General features: G+C 34.6%; 1 protein-coding gene across 2 annotated transcripts in view; it reads right to left on the reverse strand.

Annotated features, from left to right (window-relative positions):
- Nucleotides 1-21,181, reverse strand: part of NOC3L (NOC3 like DNA replication regulator) — a 30,313-nt gene extending 9,132 nt beyond the window's left edge. The window contains exons 1-13 of one of the 2 annotated variants that reach the window (XM_051981684.1): nt 21,045-21,181; nt 20,222-20,429; nt 17,648-17,774; nt 16,950-17,107; nt 16,820-16,870; nt 12,983-13,110; nt 11,904-12,065; nt 9,305-9,398; nt 5,672-5,847; nt 4,245-4,373; nt 2,655-2,786; nt 1,546-1,626; nt 1,170-1,270 (exon numbers count right to left, since the gene is read on the reverse strand). In XM_051981684.1, the coding sequence (XP_051837644.1) occupies nt 1,170-1,270; nt 1,546-1,626; nt 2,655-2,786; nt 4,245-4,373; nt 5,672-5,847; nt 9,305-9,398; nt 11,904-12,065; nt 12,983-13,110; nt 16,820-16,870; nt 16,950-17,107; nt 17,648-17,774; nt 20,222-20,429; nt 21,045-21,053 (1,556 nt within the window). In that variant the 5' untranslated portion in view covers nt 21,054-21,181. Of the gene's footprint in view, nt 1-1,169; nt 1,271-1,545; nt 1,627-2,654; nt 2,787-4,244; nt 4,374-5,671; nt 5,848-9,304; nt 9,399-11,903; nt 12,066-12,982; nt 13,114-16,819; nt 16,871-16,949; nt 17,108-17,647; nt 17,775-20,221; nt 20,430-21,044 lie in introns of both variants that reach the window. The other variant, XM_051981683.1, reaches the window with a different exon arrangement.
- Nucleotides 21,182-21,497: the final 316 nt, after the last annotated feature.

Genomic DNA, 21,497 nt, shown 5'->3' on the forward strand with positions numbered 1-21,497 from the left:
CAGGAAAGTAAAATAAATAGCCATCAATTTTCAACTAAAGGGAGCACATAAGCCAATGATGTCACAGATAAATCTGAACATCCCCTCTCCCAAGCCCACATCACCAATTAGCTACTAGACTTTTCAAATTCAATCTGGTCAAAACTGGACTGATTTATCTTTCACTCCCAAACTCTCTCCTCATCTCCTATTTCTCTTGAAATCCTTCTGTTTTCTCAGGTCCATAAACTCACACATTACCCCCAAGCCCTCACTCTCCTTGGCCCCACACAGCCAATGGATCACACAATGTTGCTGCTTCTCTCTCCATCTCCCTCTGACCTTTTAGTTCAAGTGTTCATCACATCTCCCTCCTAAATCGGGGCTGAGGCCAGCTTGTTGTAGGGCCCACAAACTAACAGTGTTTTAAGTTTTCAAATACAATAAAAACTTTCTTTAAAATGTAAAAACAATTCTTGGCTACTGAACAAACCAAAGAATGCAATCTACTACCCCCATCTTAAATCTCCCTGACTCTAGCCCATCCTGTACACCACTATCAAAGTATAAATCTAACTATGTCACTCTCCAACTCTGTCAACTCAAGAGCTCCCTATTATCTACAGAATAAAATGTAAATCTCCTTTTGGCTTTTCAAGTCTTATACCAATAGCATCAAAGTCAAATAGAAATAAAAGCCACTAATCTGCAGGCTAAAGATCTCTGTGGTCACACACTGGTCTAGTTTTAAAACAACGTGATAATTTTGTTAAGTGTTTCCCAACTATATTTTTATCAGATTCCTACACAGTTGGTCTTGTGGGGAGCACGTTTTATATCTCTGCCCTTCACAATTTGACACCAACCTATCTTTTGAGTTTTAGTGGATGTTACTTCAGGCACTATGCTAAGCCCTGGGGACATAAAGAAAAGGGAAAAGACAATCCCTTCTCTGAAGCCTGAGGAGGAGACGACATGCAAACAACTATGGACAAACCATGTCTTTCCTCATTAGAAGGTCAGCTTCTATCAAGCAGGAAATAACTCATTGATTGTATTTTAACTCATGCTTTTTGCCTAATAAAAGCTTACTGATCTGAGTCTTTTAACAAGTCTCTCAGAACCTATACTCATCACATCTGTTGTACTTTATAAACAAATAAAAACTGTCCAAACTACAGAGACCTTACTTGGCAAGACCTTCTAGGACTGCTGGCAGAAGAGGTGACCTCTGGGCTTTCTTCAGTATTCTAAAGTAGGTAACAAACACCATGTTCAGCGTCTCTGTGTGCTATGGGAAGAGGTACCAAAAAAAGTCAATAAAACTTCATTTCCTCCTGAGATACTAAGACTACACACTGAAACCTTAGTTTTCTTCCTTTAAAAATAATCTTCTGATCTCTGACAAAGTGAAATGAAGATAGATACCTTTCATCCACACAGAATCCTATCAGCTTCATATAAAGTTTCACATAAAACGAAACTCCCCCACAGTAATGGACTTTTAACTACCATCACACACCAAAACAAAGGGTCAAAAAACAGAAGATCAGTCCCAGTGCTCACCAATTTCAACTTTTTTTCAGTACTCTCTGAAGCCTCTGCTTCCCGAAGCTCTCGTTCCAGTTTCTCCTCTGCTTTCTTCCACTAAAAATGGAGGGACACAAAATTTAACACATACATTAACAAAAAATTTTCTAAATTAAAAGTTGTCTCTTCTAATAAAAGAACTAATAAGTCAGGGAACCTCCATGCCATACACCAACTGCTTGATCTAATGATTAAAGAGCAAACATTTATTAAATAACTACTATAGGCCAAAACAGTGCTAAGTGCCAGAGACCATTGTGTGGTTCTTGCCCTCCGAAAGAATAACTTCTAACAGAGGAGAGAAGAGACTCATGTATCATCATAAAGGACACCGACAAAGTAGATACTTGGTTATCTTTCAGGGAAGATATGGGCAGCTGGGAAAACCAGAGAAAGGGAATACGGAGAAGGACAGATTGAAGCAAAGAAAGATCTGAGAGAGGGAAACAAATTATAATAGTCTAGTTAAGAAACAATGAGAACCTGAGTGTGGAACGGTGGTTGTAAAAGTGGAGAAAAGTGAAGATTATACATGTATATGTGTATATGTATCTATCACATGAACACAAATGACACACATACACATGCACATGTTTATACAGAGGCACACAGCCATATACATCTATAGTATTTCCCTCAGCTAAACTGTCAGCTCCTTAAAAGCAAAGGTCATGTTTACCATTCACCAGTCTTCCCATTTCTGGGCACCAGCAGCTCCTCACCCAAAGAAGGCTTTTCTTGCTTCTCTTTTTGGTTTTTTTCCCACAACAAGGCAATTGGGGTTAAGTGATTTGCTCAGTCACACAACTAGTAAGTGTCAAGCGTCTGAAGCCAGATTTGAACTCAGATCCCCGATTCCAGAGCTGGGACTCCATCCACTGCGCCACCAGCTATTCCCAACTCTGGCCCAAAGAAGACGTTTAACAGCTTACTTTACTGACTGCCACAATGATCCCTGCAAGTTGATCTGACAAAGTACTTATTTATAAGAAATAAATTAAGATTCTTTAAATCTGAGATCTTTCTATGGTTGTACAAGTCAATACAATACAATACAAATCAATAAAAGAGAAAAGAACTCAGACCTTCCTTTGCATTCTTGAAAGGGATTTTCTCTTCTCCTTGTAAGACATGAACTTTTTTGGTGCATTGATGTCTTCTGTGTCTTTCTTCACTTCTATTTCTTTGATTCTTAGATATAGGAATGATTTTAACAACTAATGATTTAAAAAAAAAGAAAAAAGGAAACATGTTGCAGAAAATCTGACAAAACAAAAGAATTATCAAGAATTAATTTAAACATTCTTCCCAAAAAAATTGCATTTTATCTTATATTTGAAACTTTTTTCTCATTTCCCACAACAATCTTTAATATGAAATGAGGGATAAAAGGGTATGGGGATGGAGTAATTAAAAATATGGGAATGATTAGATGTTTCCAATGATAGTAGACTAGAAAAAGTTATCTGAGGGGCACTTAGATTTTTTAAAAAGCTATTTGCAAGATGCCAAAAAATACTAACCAACACTTCTCCCTGCCTCATTTTTATTCTTACATGTTCTCAATCAAAATGCTCTTGAAAACTTAGACCAGCATTATCAAGTTAAGGGGAATGTTTGTTTTATTAATAAGTCACCAGAAGTACATGTATGAGTACAGCAAAAATAATTTGTTGTCCAAAAAAAAAAAAAAAAATCACAAAAACCCCAAGTGGTTTGAAGCCCTTTTCTTTTGGAAAACCATACAAAGCAAAAAGCGACAATGCCAGGAATAAAGTCATGAACCTCAATAACTATTGCAAAATACAAAATTCTCAGTACATAAAGAGTATTTCTGATTAGAAGAATATCTACTTAGGCTTCTCAAAAAGAAAACTTAAAAGCATAAACCTGGCCTTTGAACTCCATGGGGAGCTCAAGTGAAATAACAGATATAAAGAACCCTGAAAATTTTAAAGTGTTACATAAATATCACTTATCAGCAAGCTGGAGGTCCACTATAAATTTTTTCCTAACATTTTAAATGTTTGGAGGGAAAAACTATAAGTAATAATAATATTAAATCCAGGAAACTATTAGGTCATAGCATTTAGAGTCAAAAAAAGACCTTAAAGGTCATCTAGTCCAATTCCTTCTTATTGTACATATAAGGAAATTGAAACTCGAAAACATATCATGACATATAAGAAGTACTGGAATTTAAACTCTGCTCCTCTTTAAATTTAATAGCTTAGCAATTCTATTACAATGCCTCCTCCTGATTATTTACCACTACTATAATTTCCTTATTAAAAAAGGTCTTAATTTATGTTCATACCTGATTTTTTAAAAATCTCTCAATTTCTATCTAGAGTAAAGAATCAGAGTTTTCTCCCACTAGATTTATAAAAGGCAGTCCCAATGTCAGGAAGATCTGGAGTCAAGTCCCACAATCCCATCTAATTAGTCACTGAGCTTCTCAGTGCCTTAGGCGGCCAAGACAACAGTACTATGTTAGTGGCAGGAGTTTCCTATAACAATAAATTACAAATCCAGAAACCTCACTTCCAAAAAATTTAAGTACAACTGCAATAATCTGTGATTACTCAGGAAAAATAGGGTAGTAGGGCTATTGCAACGATGAAATATACTTTTACATCCAGAATAAGAATCTAAGAAAGAAAATAAATCTTTACCTCTGGCCTAACAACATAATTTTGACTCTTCACAAAACCAGATATTACTTTAATAACACCAAGAGAGGCATGGCCCAGTTTATCTTGTTTAAAAAGCTTCTGTACTGCCTCACAACACATTTCAGAAATCTGAAACACAAAGCACAGTACCAATTTACATACAATTAAATTCTAAATCTGTTAACTTGGAAAAAATTTCTCTGCTAAAGGTCTCATATCCAAGATATGTAAGAAGTGATTCTAATTATAAGAACAAGAGCCATTTCCCAATAGATAAACAGTAAATAAAAAAATAAAAAAAAAAAAGTTCCAAATCACAAATTAGAAAAATGTGTATTAAAACAATCTCAATTACACTTCACATCAATAAAGTGAACAAAAAGAGAAAATAAGAGCTGTAGGACATGCAGGAACAGATACACTAATACAATGTTGTTAAAACTATAACATGGTCCAGCTATTCTGGAAAGTAATTTGGAACTCTATTCAAATTGTCACTAAACTGTGACCTTTGAGCCAGTACTACTAGTAAATCTATAAACAAAAAACAAACCAAAAAAATGCAGAAGAAAGCATTTTCATCTATTGGGGAATGGCTAAACTTATGGTATATAAAAGTAAGACAGTATTGAGACATAAGAAATGACAAAAGGAAAGCTTTCAAAAAACATGGGAAGAACTTGTATAAAATGAAGTTAAAAGAACCAAAAAAAAATTTATAAAGTAACAATAACAATGAAAAGACAAAAAACTCCAAAGAGCTTCTAAGAATATGGATCAAAAGCTACAATCATGATTCCAAAAGACTTATGAGCATACTATCCATCTCCTGACAAATGTGATGGGCTCAAAATAAAGAATGAGATACATTTTTGGAATGTGGATAGGATAGGATTATTTGGCTTGACCATAGATATTTATTTTAAAAGTTGCCCTTTTCCTTGCTGGGGAAGCCACTGAAAGGGATAAAAATAAGGCTGACACTATCCACCTTCCCTCCTTTCCAAAGAGAGGGAAAAAAGGGTCAGTGAAGCATTTAAATTCACAGAATAAGAAGGACAGAAAGAATCAAAGAGAAATAGCAGTTTTTGAAAGCTATATATTACATTTATAATCTGCTTTTTAAAAATTAACTTGTACAAAATAGTTTCTATATAACCTTTTTGTTCTGTATATACAGAACTCGTGACTGTTTAAGATCACATTTTTTAAAATTTAGAAACAAAAAAATGCAAAAAAATTGGTAAAGAAATAATAATTAAAATTTTCTTGATAGTTTTGCTAATTTTTTTAAATCAAACCTGTAAAGAAACATTATTAGGCATAATAGAAACAGAGATAAAATGGGAGATAGATAATTTTGGTTATTTTGGAATGATTTTGTTTTTAAACATTTTCTAACAAAATGAACATTTAAGAATACATACCAGTTTTGATTTGTCATTCATAAGAGGGACAATCAATACGATAATATTATTATGGAAGTTAAAATGAGGAAGTGCTACCAACAGCTCACACAAGCTCTTCACAGCAACCTGGGCCAGACCTTTATATGCCTTTAAGGAGACAACATTACTTTTCTTCAGTTTTCTTTGCTTCCAGTCTAATCAAAAGACAACTTTGGTTACTGAATTTACTCCACAAAGTTATTGTTACAAGAGAGCCCTAAATCAGAACTTGTATCCAAATATATTATGTAACAAATTGGATTGTTCATCTCACATGGGAAAATTTAAAGATTTAGAAATGCCATTCAATCTTACATAGGCATTTCTCATGTGACTATCCTTAGCTTTTATTCCAATTCTAAGAAGCAAATTTTATTTAACAGACAGTACTTGTCTTTTCCTTAATAACTTTTTTATTTCTGTCCCTTTCCTCCATCATAATCACTTCCCAAAATATATACACATTCCAAGACCTCCTATATAATGGAGAAAAATGGGAATAACGTATATATAACATTGCACACCTAATGTGTCACCTACATCTCTAAGAGAAAGATATGTTTCCTTTTTTTAAAGAGGTAAATTTTAATAATGGAAATAACTAGCATCTTACCCACTCCATCAAATCCTTAGAAACCTTAAACTGATACAGTAATAACAATTATTTTGAAAGACAACAATTTCAGTAGCAGCAAAGTACCACTAGTTAGTTTTCCATCTAAAATGTCATATTCAGATAGAATACTTCCACCCAGAATCATGTCCTCTTGTTTCTCTTAGGTCTCTTTTGTATGACTATTGAGGGATCAAAAAGAAAAGGGGGATGAGATGGGCATATTTCTTCCCCAGAGCCCATCCCCCTCCACTCCCAGTCTCTCAGCTTTCTCTTTTCTAGCAGCCCAATAACACACTGTATCAGATACAGTGCAGCATACTCAGTTCAGCTGCAAATTAGCAGCATAAAAGAATCTCAGGGAACTCAAAATTAGGGTGGTTTACAAATACAGAATCTCATGTTAGCCAGTGAGACTGGAGGTCACTTTAATTTAATGCTTACATCCACTTATGGGGGTAGTCCCCTATTTATTCTCCCAACAGAACTTTAGTAAGCACCTACTTTTTGTAGAGCACTGTGCTCAACATTAGATGAGATACAAAATTAGTTAAGATTTATTAACTTCACTCTCCCCAGAGGTTATTCAGAATCTTAATTCAGAAGAACCCTGTCCATCCTTAATTAACTTTTATCACAGTCACAGACTGATCAAGGACATCACTGGAGAAGTTCTAGCTTTTCCTATCCAGCTTTGTCCTCCTCCTAACATTGCACTCAATATCCCCTAAAAGCTTTAATTAAGACTGCCCTTTCCCCCCAATATTGGGGACTCCTAAACTCTTTCTATGCTCTGAAATGAACTACCCATCTCTATCGGCACATCCTGGATTCTAGGAGATTCCCCGCTCAATCTCCACATTTCAGATCAGCGTATTCAGGCTTTTCTAGCAACCATGACAAACTAAAACCCATCGACTTTTGGCATAGGCTGAAAATATCTTAATCACATTTTCTGGACTCTTCTCCAAGCAGAATAGTTAGTGAACATAGAGTAACAGCAGTCAGAACACCAGGACTTAAATCCCAGTTCTGCCACTTACGACTTTGTTTGACCTTGGCTAAGAAGTCCCATCATTCCTCTGCTCCTCAAAAACAGAATGAGGGGAATCAGACTGATGATCTCTAAGGTCTCTCCTGGCTTTAGATCTATGATGATATGATGAATCAGTGTTGCACAAAGTCAAGGACAGGGGCTAAGTCCTGTGTTCCCCCACTAGAAAATCCACATCAGACTAACACCAAAATAATAATAAATACTTAGTAAAGGTGTGATTCCAGCTGACAATACTGTGTCATTCCATTCACCTTTCACCATCGCATATACAAGAATATCAAACTGATACTGTTTGTCTCCTTTGTACCTCTCTCATTATCTACAATTTATCAGTCTTCTGGTGGTTCTGTGAAGGTGAATCTTGAGAGAGGCTAGAAACAGAGCTAGCTAAGCTACTGCAATAATTTAAGAGCCTAGTTTAACAGCAATTAGTGATTTACTAGTCTCTCATCCTAAGATCACATCCATCTTTCTTCCTGAGAGAAGCTATTGCATTTGTTAAATAGAAATTTGTCAACTAGCTTTTAAAGTACCTTTTCACCCTGATCTCTCATCACTCTTTCCCCATGCCTTTCCTTTTCGCCAAATCAATCTGCCAACTAGCTCCAAAATCTTGTTAAATAAGACACTTCCACATCTATGTATATCTGTGCCTCTTTTATCTTCCATCACCACCTATTCTTTTCTATCCCTTATTTCCAATAGAAATATTTTTCGATTAAACCTAGCGTTCTCCCTTTCAGCTAACATCACCATAAATACAATTTCTACTCTACTATATTGTTTTCTGTAATTCATATTTTGTTTTCAAATTGTTTCATGTGCATATTTTGTATTCTCAGGTATAATGTAATCCTCCAAAACAGAACTATCATACATGATGCCTTGCAAAGCTCCTGGGTACAGCCTAAACCAGATTAAAATATAACTGGGAAATGCTTAACAAAACAATAACATGTTTTTTTCTGAACAAATACAAGGCCACAAGACTGTCTTTTATGAGTTTGAAAGCACTAGTCCAAGAGACACCCCTTCCCCCCCTTGTGAGTCATCTACCCACAAAGACCTCTGTAGAGGCATGTCTGTTAGCAAATTATTAGCATGATTCAAACATTTATAAATAAGAACAAAAAGTTAAATAACATGGTAAACTGGCTTAAGAAGCATCTTTAGCAATATATTTGACCTGAAAAAAAAATGTTTAGTGGAACTATGCCCATTAATACAGCATGTTTGAATTTTAAAAGCTAATTGCTACCACTGTCACCTAGCAGTAAAATCCAGGAGTATGTTTGACCAGATACTCACAAAGATCCCAAAACTCTGCCAATCTCTATTTTAAAAGGGCCTTAGGAAGCCAATATAGTTAGTAAGAAAAAAAAAAAAAAAAAGCCAATGACATTCAGGACTTCAGAGATATTCTAAATTTAAAGCTATAAGGGTCTTTAGAGATCATGATGTACAACCCCTCACTTTACAAATGAAGAAACTGAGGCAAGGCAAAGATTAAGGCTCTTGCCCAAGGACATACAACAAATGCTTGAGGCCAGTTTTGAACTCGGGTCTTCTTGAGTGCAAGGTTCACTCCTCTATGTTGCCTTAATATTGTATACATCCCATGTGCTCCCCAATTAGCTTGCCAGCCAGGAAATGAGTCCAAAACTGAGTCCACATGTACAAAGTAAATGACACAAGTGATCATGTCTACTTCCCTTCTTCATCTATGTCCAAAGTCTGTTCTTGACAGTGGAGAAAGAATCCCCCTCCCCCCCCCAAAAAAAAGGCAATATGGCAGAAAACATCATCATCATCCCCAGGCATGAACTTATCACGAAATTCTCAAGAATTTATTATAAACATTCGTGTTAATGTCATTCTTCTTTCCTTCTGAAACAAAATACTTTGGAGCAAATACCAACAAAAAACTGAAAAATTATCTTACCTTTAATTATTTGTTCCAGATTTTCCAAATAAAATTTATACTGGCTTACTAGACCTTCTTCAAACTCTCTTAGTTTCTGGGTTTCTTTTCGAACCTGTGAAAAGACAAAAATTTACTTTTCAAAGCCAACGTTTTACAATCTGCAAATAGCAAAATACAAATGTCAGAATCGAGGGTTTTACAAAATCCACAATTTTTTCCCCAAGGTAACAAGGGTTATTTTACATTTTTATATATTTATAGAGTACTTTCTCTATGACACCATAGAAACATGCACTGCATGTACAATTACCATCCTAAAAACAGGAAGCTTTATTCAACTAATAAACAAGAGAGCCAGAACTAGAATCATGTTTTCTAGTAGATACTACAATAAAGACTATCTGTCTTTTACAGCTGGTAAATATCTGGAGAGTGTTTCATATAGTTTATACGGCTGGCAAATATGACAAGCCCCTAAAATACATAGTAACATTCCATTCACAAATTATAGGCACACGTAATACTTTTTAACATAAGCTTGGTTTAAAACCCCTTTATGCTGAGAATGCCAGAGATCTAATACTGTATTATTGATCTTTACGATTCTTGTACAGAAATACTCAAAAGTTCCATAATGTGGGACTAACATGAAAGGCATAATGAGCATAATGAGTTTCCAGTTTCCTTCTTTATCAACTCTCCTCTCAAACTCAACTTCCAGTATTATCTTCACTCTCTTAAATGGCTACCAGTTTAGATAGGAAATATTTTATGACATTGGTTCTTATTTTCAAAAATAAGATGCTACAATAAGAAAGGAAAAAGATATTTGAAAAAACTGATTTTAGAAACAAAGTATGAAATATTATTTTTAGATAACATAAACATGGTAGAAGGAAATCCTGACACTCTGACCAAAAATTTAATGGGAACATTAAATCACAGGATACACTGGAGTCACAGGATATAATATTAAGCCCAAAACATCATCTTCATTTTTATTTACTAGGAATAAAGATAATAAATAACAATAAACACCGCTTATAAGAAATATGTTGTAAATCAACTATAGAAACCCTATATAATGACTATCCATCTAGAATAGACTAATGTACTTAAAACAAGTTGAAGGACATTCAATGTTCATAGACAGTTGGATTAATACAGCAAAATAATAATATTATGATGGGGGTTTCACTAAATAAAAACCAGAAAAGTCTGTATTTGGGAAAATTGGTTGGTAACTTGGAAAGAAAGGAAAACAGACATAGATCTTATACCAAACACTCCAGTAAATTCTGACTAGATCAGAGACCAACCAGAATAAAAAATCAAAACCTACTAGAAAAGATGAACAAAAATGGATTTATCAATTATGAGAAATGGTAATTTTTTTACTTCAACAAAAAGAAGGAACTGTTGGGAACAGAAGAGATATGCTTGATTACATTATACAAAATGTATTTTTGCAAACAAAAAAGCAATATAATTAAAACAAAAAGAACAGTTAGGAAAAAATATTTATAGAAAATACGATTAATAAAAATTTGGCAACTAAATAAAATGTAGAAGTGATACATCCCCAATAGATAAGTGACCAAAGGATGTAAGAAATTTTTTAAAGAATTACTAACTATAAATGACTACATTAAAATACTATTCAAATTACACTAAAAGAAATGCAACCTTAGACAAATCCCCCCCCTCATAAACTGGCAAAGAGGACAGATGATTAAAAAAAAAAAAAAAGACAATGAAAGGGCCATGAAGAATCCAGGTACAATAATTCAGAGAAAAAACCTGTGAAATTATTCTAGATTTCAGTTTCTAATTATGCAAGAAAATTGATTGAACTATCTACATCTTAAATTCAGTGACTGCATTACTCAGCACGTACCCCAAGAAAAAGACAGCAACCTTCTAGGGTATACTAGAACCAAAAGTCAATTGGGTACTTATCAATTTTTTTTTAATTTTTGTTAAATTATAGATGTGTATATAATAGAATACTATGATGTAGTAAGAAAGGTATAAGTAAGGAATTCAGAGAAACATGAAAATCCATATACAGTGGTGCAGTTAAATAGAACCAAGAAAACATACACAAAGGCCACAAAAATATCTGGGAAACTGGGCTCTCGGTTTTAGAAAAAAATACAAAGGTTGGGCTGGGCTCCTCCTCGGAGATGACTCTCCTGTCTTCTTCCTTGTCAAAATTAGGGGTCATCTGGTTTCCCAGGGGAAACTGAAGTGAGAAAATTATGATTGGAATGGTTTTGTTTTTCTAGTAAAGACTGCTATAAACAGTTGGGTCCTATATACTAATTAACTTTCCTTAATTACCAGAGGTATGTGATCATCCACACCTAAAGGCCAACACATCTTCCTAGCTATAGCCAATCAAAGCGAACACCTCTTTTCCTGCATCTCAATAAAGGGGAAATTTTCTCATCATTTTGGGATACCTTGCTTTTTGACTAAGATAGCATCACTCTTAAGAAGCTGTTAAAATGACAAGGAGAAAAGTCTTTCACAATCTGCAATTTCTTGCGATTTCATTCACCAGAGATTCTTGGTTAGACATTAGGAGACTAGCTTAGAAAACTTTCAACAATACCTTGGATGCCTTTTCTGTTTCTGTGAGAGGTCGAATTTTGTAGGAGGGAGTAATGTCTTTAAATAGCTCCATCAGAGAAACCATAACCAATTTCCGTACAATGACAGCTACATCAGGATCCTGTTCCATAAGCATAGCACGCAATTCTTTCAACTTCTTAATCTGTTAAAGAAATAAGTTGTGGAATAAAAACTAGATTACAACAAGTAAAAGCAGCAAGCACTAGTAGACAATGCCCAAAATCAAGCACTAAGATAGTATTTCATCACAATGCTAGACAAAGAATTATACTGACAATGGAAGTCAAAATGCCAAAGACTTAGAGGACAATATTCCTTAGATGACAGATGTGATCCTGAAAATTACTTTGTAATTACCTTTTTGTAAACAGAATCATACTTTAAATGTAAAGTATTCTAAGCCTTGCTTTTAAAAGGAACACTTTAAAGCAAACAATTCTGTATTATGAAAATCATAAGGCTTACTAGAATACCAGTCTGGAAACTGGAAGCTTCAATATCACAATATTTATCTATTCAATTATGCGTAAGTCCCATAATCCGAGTTCCTGGTCACTATGGTAGTGATGACATTTACATACCCCACGTCACAGACTTATTATGAAGAAAAGTGCTTTGTAAACAAAAATAGAGAAGTGCTCAGCTATGATATTTTACTTAATTTAGCTTAAATGTAATTTAATTTCGTTGGGGGGGAGGGGAATCATGTGTTGAGTCATCTTAAAATATGACATAATTCTGTATTGTTCAACTCTGGCCCTCCTATACAACATAATTAAAATCATTTGTACAGCAACTATCCAGTACACCCAAGCAGAGAAGCAAACAAACAAATTTTTTAAAAAGGCCTTCAAATAATCAATAAGCATCTAACTATATCCAAAATCACCCAGATTGGCAGAGTTGAGAGCCAAATTTTGATTTCCTGACCCCCTTTCCCTTGTTCTTTCCCTTGCATCATACTTCATCCCTTATTTAGGTCAAATGAATAAAATTGGGGCTGAAAACATTTGCAACAGCTCTTTAAGAAACAGTCTCAAAGAGTTTAAAGTTACATACATTGGACTCTGGATCAGATAAGATGGCAGATGCTAAGGCAGCAATGTGTATTTTTTTCTCTTGTAGTTTCCTCTGCCTCTGAATTATATATTCTTCTGTGGTTAGCTTTGGCATAGGATCCTCAGTAACTACTGAAACAAATAATATTCATTATAGGAAAAGCTGGCTTGATCTGGTGGAAAAGAATTACAGAATATTATTAAAGAAATAGTGTTAATATTTAGAAGTACACATGGTACCATAAGCCAGGGCAAGACACTACAGCCTCAGAAAACTCTCTCCCAAGAGAATTAAAAGACAACATAATTTGTAATTATCTTATCATCTATTCTTATGTAAAGGAAGCTTCCAAACAACTTTTTAAGATGTTTGAAAATAAATGATTTTTTTTTTTAAACATTTTAATCACTCCACCAACAAATGAATTATTTTAACGTCCAATATTTTAAAATTTTTCAACGAGTTCCAAAATAAACACTCAAATTCCTAAATAGTTAGTGCCCAATTTTTAATAAAAAGCTTGGGCAGCTAGGTTGCACAGTGAATAGAGTACCAACCCTAAAATCAGGAGGACTGGAGTTCAAATCTAGTCTCAGATTGAATTTAATATTTCCTAGCTGTGTGACCCTGGGCAAATCACTTAAACCCAATTGCCTCAGGGGAAAAAAAAAGGAAATAAAAAGCTTTAATTTAAAAAAAAAAAAAAATGAAATGACATAAAATACAGATAAAATATATTTTAAAATATAAAAAATAAAATAAAATAACTTTTTTCCATAAAACATATACTGTTCATCACCAATTCAATGAAAATCAAGTCAAGAAAGATATTGTAAAAAATTTGAACTTGAAATTATAAATTGGTCAAGTATTCAGTCTGGGAAGGTGTTATATAGCTTATGAATTGCTACTGCTGTTTGGCACACATATTCTGCATCAAAAATGCATTTTTCTTATCCTGATTTGTCATAGAAATTAACTAACATCAATTTCTTGCAAGACTGTTTAAATGATTAATTTTTTTTTGAGAATTTTCACTATTTTAAGCTGCAGTACAGTCAAGATGAAATAATATTCAGAAGGCCCAAAAATTAAATACAATATAAGAGCTTTAGAAAACTGAGACTGGTATTGTAAAGTATGACTCAAAGCTGAAGATTTTAAAAAATCAGATAACTCTGAAGACATTCCATTTAATAATGATAAAAAATATAATGCTCTTCCAAAGAAAGTTCAAGGAAATATAATTCAATACTTGAATTTATATCTTTAACAATGATGAAAGGATTTTTAATTATTTTGATTTATTGAAACTATCTACTTGGCCTTGTGGAGATCTAACATCCAATGCCAAAATTGTGGCATTTAAATAGAATTTCAAAACATTAAACTGATTTGAATGTTTTTCAGAATTATAAAAGTCTGTATTCTATATGAATTTTATAATGTATAATCAAAAAATTTCAATCCCCTCAACCATACAAAAAGCTAACAAGACAGCTGGTATTACTGTAATGAATAGGATTAAAGCTGAAAGAATGTAATGAATATACTTTGGATGAGAGTAAGAAACAGTTTAATATTAATACCATGTATATGTAATGGCAAACAAAATTATTGGGAAAGAGCAGGCTGGGATACAGCTCTATTTATCAAATCACATTTGAATTGTAATCACATAAGTTAAATATAAATAAATATAATTTTTTTCAAGAATTCAGCAAATTCAGGAGAACTTGAATTCAAATCCAACCTTACATAACTATTTGCTTTATGACCGCAGGAAAATCACTTAACCTTGAATGCTTCCTCCCTCCCCCCAAAATATAATAAAATAAATTACAGTATCTGGTGAGAATTAACCAGGTAAAAAGAATTTATAATAAAAAATATTGTGTTACTATTTGTAAATTATATGCTACACATCTTTTTTACATTAGGTTTAAAACAATGTTATATTCAATTGTACATGACCTCATTTTTCTTTTTTTTTTTTTTGCTGAGGCAATTGGGATTAAGTGACTTGCCCAGGGTCACAAAGCTAGGAAGTGTTAAGTATCTAAGGCCAAATTTGAACTCAAGTTCTCCTGACTTCAGGACTGGTGTTCTATCCACTGCACTAACTAGCTGCCCCTGAGGTTTTCTTGACAAACATATTGGAGTGATTTTCCTTTTCCTTCTCTCACTCATTTTACAGCTGAGAAAACTGAAGCAAAAAGGGTTGTGACTTGCCCAGGATCACACAGCAAGTTAAAAGTCTAAGGCTGGATTTGAATTCAGGGAAATGAATCTTCCCGACTCCAGGCCCAGCAATGAGAAACAGAAAGCTATTTTGTCTAGATTATGGCATGTACGAAAATAACATCTACTAAAGTTGGAAAAGGAGGAAGCCAGATTATGAGGAGCTTCAAAGGTGAATTTATATTTATAATAATAGCCACTTAACAACAGGACTTAAAATTTTTTAAGGAATTTTATAAATCTCATTTGATCTTCACAAGAACACTATAAGGAACATACTATTATAATTTCCATTTCTCAGAAGAAGAAAATTAGACTGATGGAGGTTAAATACATGACGACCTAATGACACAGCTAGGAAGTCTAGAACAGCCTATTCTCTAGAGAGGTCAAAGAAAAGAGGAAAAAGACCAATATGTTTAAAATTGTTTGTGGCAGAAATTTTTGTAGTGGCAAAGAACTGGAAACTAAAGAGGTGGTATCCATCACCTGAAGAGTAGCTGAACAAATTGTGGTATTAAGAAAGTAATGTAAGATTATTATTGTGTTGTAAGAAATGATAACAGGGATGATCTCTATGAGGTCTCTATGAGACCTCAGAAGATTAGTACAAACTAATATAAATGAAGTGAGAACCAGAACAAATTTATAATATCAATACTATAAAAATGAACAATTTGTTAAGACTTAAAAACTTGCATTTTAAAATTCACTTTGGCAGCTGTATGAAAGATTGGAATGGGAAGAAACTTGAGGCAGAGAGACCATTTAGCAGGCTACTGTTACTGAGGATCTGAACTGGGTGGTGGCCAAGTAGAAAGAAGACATATGTGAGAGTGTGTAGAAATAGAAATGACAGTGTCAAAAGGCTGGATATATGGAGTAAGACATGCCTGCAGGACATATAACTTTAAACTGTCTGATGAACAACTGATTTTAGGGGACTGCAGCTTAATAGAATTGGGCAGAGTATATAGATCTGGGAGTCACCTACATAGACCTAAGAAAACTCATGGGAGGTGATAAGGTCACCAAATAAAACAGAACATGAACGAAAAGAGGGAAAGGGTCCTAAGGCAGAGCTTTAAGACATACTTAGTTAAGGGAAATGACAGGGATCATGATCCAAACGTGGGCACAGAGCTTAGAGAGAATCAATATTTTACTTTCTAAAATAGGCACACACACACAAAAAATTTCCTTTAAGAAGAACTGAAAATTCTTCCACAATCATTTTAAGGCCAAAAGTAATACACAAACTACAGAATTCCTGAACTTAATTTGATAATCCCTTCTCCAGATGAAAAAATAAACAAAAATAACATTTTAGAAAGGAAGCAATGCCAGGAGCAGACTCCAAAGTGATCTTTATCTTCCTATGGAAGATCAAAAGCAGAAAATGAAAAGGTTCAAGATGTTTAAATAAAGACTTTTAAACAATGAAAACTTGTGTTTCAAGTCTTGAAATGACAAACCCCCTTGAAATAGTGATTCGTGGTCCAGATTATGTCACAATTTAAAAACTCCCTGTGATACTTCCTGTGAGTACCTGAAATTTGTCTTTCAATCAACTAAATATGAAAAGCCATCCATTACCTTCCTCAAACTCCATTTCTTCTTGCTCTTCCTCTTCATTCGTACTGACAACTGAATATTAAAAACAAATTGTTAATAACTCAATCTTTTTAATGGCAACTTAAATGTAATCATTCCATTGTTAGTTTACCTGGCTTCTCTCTGGTTTGTGGAATAATTCCACACTTATCTTTGATTGGAAGCAGGTGAATTACTTCTTTTTCTGGTTCAGTTTTTAGTCGTCTTGGTACTTTCTCATATTTATCTATTATGCTCTCCTGCTTCCGTTTCTTGACATGAACAGGCTCACTGCACATTTTTGTCAAAAATCATGTTAAAAAGAAATAAGAAATCTTTAAATAAGAGAAATAAAAATGCCACTGATGCTAATTATAAAAATATTCCTCAGTACAAAGTCTATCTCCTTGACTTTTCCTGCTTTGAACAAATTTTAAATCTTAGTCAACCATTTATTAAATACTGAGAACAAAATTAATGTGTTGAACTCCATCCCAAATTCCTTTAGTATTATTTCTAACTCTTCTCTATGCTTCTACTTGCTCTGTTTCTGCCTGTTCTGTTCTATACTTCCTTCAGCTGCCCTGAGAAAAGTATTCCATCCCACTCATTCTACTCAGGCATCCATCTACATAGATTTAACTTAAATGTGCACTGAACAAGTTTTGTTTTTATAATTCTTTAGTTAACATTAGCAATTAAATTTATATAGGGCTATTTTCATAACTACTATACACAAGCTACTTTTTTTTTTCCTTCTAGGTTATGAATAATCTCAAAAGATTTTTTTCCTTATTAAAATGCTCTGAATGTGGTAAAAGAAATACTTACCTGGAAGAAAGATCTCTAGTTAAAAATGATGGCATTTGACCTAAATCTTTCAGTAACTGCAAGTCATCTTCATCCATCATGTCCAAAGGAAGGGCTTCTTCTTCTTCCTCCTCCTCTGTTCTTTGAGCTATCTCAAAGATATCAAAAGCAGAAATTAGTTACTGTGGAAATAAAGCTCTGCAATTTTGTGACTAGATTAAAAATTTTGTGACTAAAACCAGTCTCTCCTTTGGATAAGAAAATGTAAAAATATTAGGCAAAATTTTCATTTTTCCAATTTTTTCTCATTTATTTTTATCTCATATCACAAATGCAAAGTAGGATGACAAATCCCTTGAAGAATTCTACAAAGGATGACAATGGGAAATGATTAGTATTATAGTATAAAAAAAGTGACAAGTAGTGAAAAGGAAAACAAGCTTTAAAAGTTTGCAAGAAATATATAGAGGATGACCATTTAGCCTTTGGGTGGGAGATTATATTAGGAGCTCACTTTCTTAGCACATAGGGCAGATTGTCACTTGATGGTCACTGACAAAGAAGGCCAAAGGTATTAAACATGAATACAGATGAAAAATAGAAGACCACCAAAAGCAGTAAAATCTTTTGTTATCTATAAGTAACATTGGAACCACCACAACTCTACTAATATCCCAGGCCTTAGCTACTGGCATAGAAAGATCTTTTAGAACCAACGTGCTCAAGGAAGCATAAATACTATACAAATAAGAAAACGATTCTAAATATACAAGAAGAAATGTCAGCCTGGAAGTAACTATTCTGAAGATTCGGGGAAACTGATTCTCAAAGGATTTGAAAGAAAATAACAAAAATTATGGAATTTCTTTCCACTAAAAACAAAGTGATCAAAAAGTATCCATAATTATTGAACTCTATGTTGACTTTTTCATATCTACAACCTCCTTAAGAGACAAATGTACATATGCATTTGAGATATCCTTAAAAATACAATAGGTACATTTCACAATTGATATTTCACAACAAACATCTTTAAATACACACAATTAAAATTACAGAGAATACTAAGTTCCACTGCATTTACTGTGTAACAATAAAAAGCATTTGATTCAGTAAAGCAAAGTACCATCTTAAAGGCTTTACGTTTTGAAACAAGGTGTGTCCCACTGATTGTTAAAATCATGTGAGAATAATTCCAAGATACATCAAAGACAATTTTGACAACCATATGATTGCTAAATTCAAGGAGGCATAAATTGATACAACATTGGAAGAAGCTCCAATACACATACATAACAAAGAATATCCTCCAAAATAACATCCAAAATAACTCAAAAGTTCAGTTATACTACTATCCCAAATATGTGCAGCTAGACAGCTTATAGAGTTGGCTCATCAAAACACTTAATGAGTTCAGGCTGCAGATGGGACAAAAGTTAAGCAGAAACGAAAAGAAGACTGAATTGCAGAGTACTTTTAATGAACCTGAGCTTCTCCCTATACCCATCCATTTATCAAATAATCTTCCACTAATGATATACATCTGGAAGTAATGGAACACTACACTCTTCAGAGAATTAAAGCAGCAGGTCATGTAAAGGGCAATAAAGAGGTACATTGTGGCCATGGGCCAACTGCAGCACAATACCAATAAAAACTGTATAAAAAGTAGCAAAAAAAAAAAAAAAAAAAAAAAAAAAAAAAGCCATCAGAGAGAGAGAGATGACTAGGCCTGTATACAGCAAGAACAAAAGATCACTTCTGCTCTATTAGCATACATTCAATGTTAAGAAACCCAAAAGGCAGTCCAGGCAGACTAGGAAGAGCCCCATGGAGGGCTTCCATTAAGATATGAACAAGAATAGCATAGGATGAATGAGAAGATAGGGAGGAATTACTATCTACATCTTTGAAGGAATTATTCAGATTGATGATTATGTTAAAACCCACTGAATCACTATAAAACAGAAAAGAAAACAAGATGACAATTTACTTGGAAATAACTTCTTTGGTATAAATTAGTTTTAAGTTTATTTCCTGCTGTCTCCTAGTGTTATTTCACTTAGTCTGAAAGAATACTTTCTGTGTATACAGTTTTTAAGAAAGTCAAAACTTAAGAGGATTGTGCATTTGTGTTTAGGAGCTCTGAGAATACTGGGAAGAGCTGGGGAATGGCAAAACATAAAAAGACTGAAATAGGATATGTTAACATCTTGATCATTCTTAGGAAAGTTTTCAATCCCAGACTTCTATTTGTATTTAATGTTTTCAGTACTTTTTACCTCTCTCTCATGTTCCTAATCTTTTCCAAACTTTAAGAAAATTGACTAATGACAAACTGAAGAATAGAATTGAAAAGCAATATTTTCACAAATATTTTGCGACAGAAAAACTGAAAATGACAGTAAAACAAATAAGTGAATATAGAGTAGCCTGAAAACATTATGAAGAATACTTATGTAATAGATATAACTATACACACGTATGTGATATACATGTATGGAACTACACACTCCCTAAGAACAGTTCATAAGCTAACCCATTCAGAACACCTCAGAGTAAATCAGCACACGATTTTACATTGACCACACTTACCTCGAAATATTTGCTTTTTATCCTCCAATGGAAAAGGCTTCTTGGACACAACATCTTTCACAGCTTCTCTAAGTTTCTTTTGTTCTTTTCGGTATTTCTTGGCAGTACTTTGCTGTTTATATTGTTTATTTTTTAACTTGTTGTCAAGTTTGACTTTACTAGTTTTCAAAAGTTTCCGAAAGCTCGGGGCCCGTTTTTTGCTTTTTCTCTGAAAAACAACAGAAAGAACGATTACTACCTGCTCAAGTTTACTTAGAGAACATTCATGGCTGGAATTTTTTTTTTAAGGTTTTTTTTTTTAATGGTTTTCATGAGAGCTGTTACATTTTAAACATTTAAATCTATGGTTTTCATACAAAAGGGATGTCAGCATGACCACATCACCCCACCCTAACTTCCTGCAGGTGGCACAGAATCGGGTCCAAACCGAGTGACCGTGGCCAAGTCCCTTAACACAAGGGAGCCTCAGTTTCCTCAACTGTCTCCCGAGGTGATTGTATAAATCAAAGAAGGTAACGTTTGTAAAGCTCTTTCCCCATTCCCTGGCACGTAGTAGGCACCTAATAAGTGCTTTTTTCCTATATCCCTGGGGCTTCACAGCAAGGGCTTAATAAATACTAACGGATGCTCATAACAAGCCTGGGGAGACCAGCCTGTGAAGCAAGAGACTCTGCGCTCATTACCCCAATTTCAGACGACAAAAAGCCTGACTGCGCCCCAGTCTCAAGTAACCCGAGCTCCAACTCGCGTGGGTTCGAGCCTCCTCCTCGCGGGAAAGCTCCGGAGGCTGCGCCACAGCCTGAGCTGGTTCTCTCGTACTTACCGCCTTCATCGTTTAGCTCTTTGACGTGCCGCGCGTGGAACAGAAGGATACCAGAACACCCAAAAACACACGTGGGATCACAAGAGTTTCCGGCAACCGGAAGTCACTTCAGCGCGACCTCGGGTCACAAACGCGCCACTTCCTTCCTAAGGGTTCTCCGCAACCGGAATTGACGTATAGGATAAGGCGCCTACTTCCGCAACTAAGCAAGGCGGCACGCGCCCCCTACAGATAATATCTGGTATAGAGGTCGCGAGATTGCCTGGGAAGTAGAGGGGAGGAGAGGAGGCGCATGCGCTTGGGCAAGAGGGACTCCTCCGTGACCAGGACCTCTGGAAAGACCGTGACTTCGTTGCCAAAAGTCCTGAGGCAGCGGGGCGGCCCCAAAGGAGGCGCCTGGGTTCTCCACGTTTGAGGTTCCAGTCTCTCAATCCTCCTCCGGCTTCTGGCCGC

This window comes from Antechinus flavipes, chromosome 2, assembly GCF_016432865.1.
Source record: "Antechinus flavipes isolate AdamAnt ecotype Samford, QLD, Australia chromosome 2, AdamAnt_v2, whole genome shotgun sequence".
Classification (NCBI taxonomy): Eukaryota; Metazoa; Chordata; class Mammalia; order Dasyuromorphia; family Dasyuridae; genus Antechinus; species Antechinus flavipes.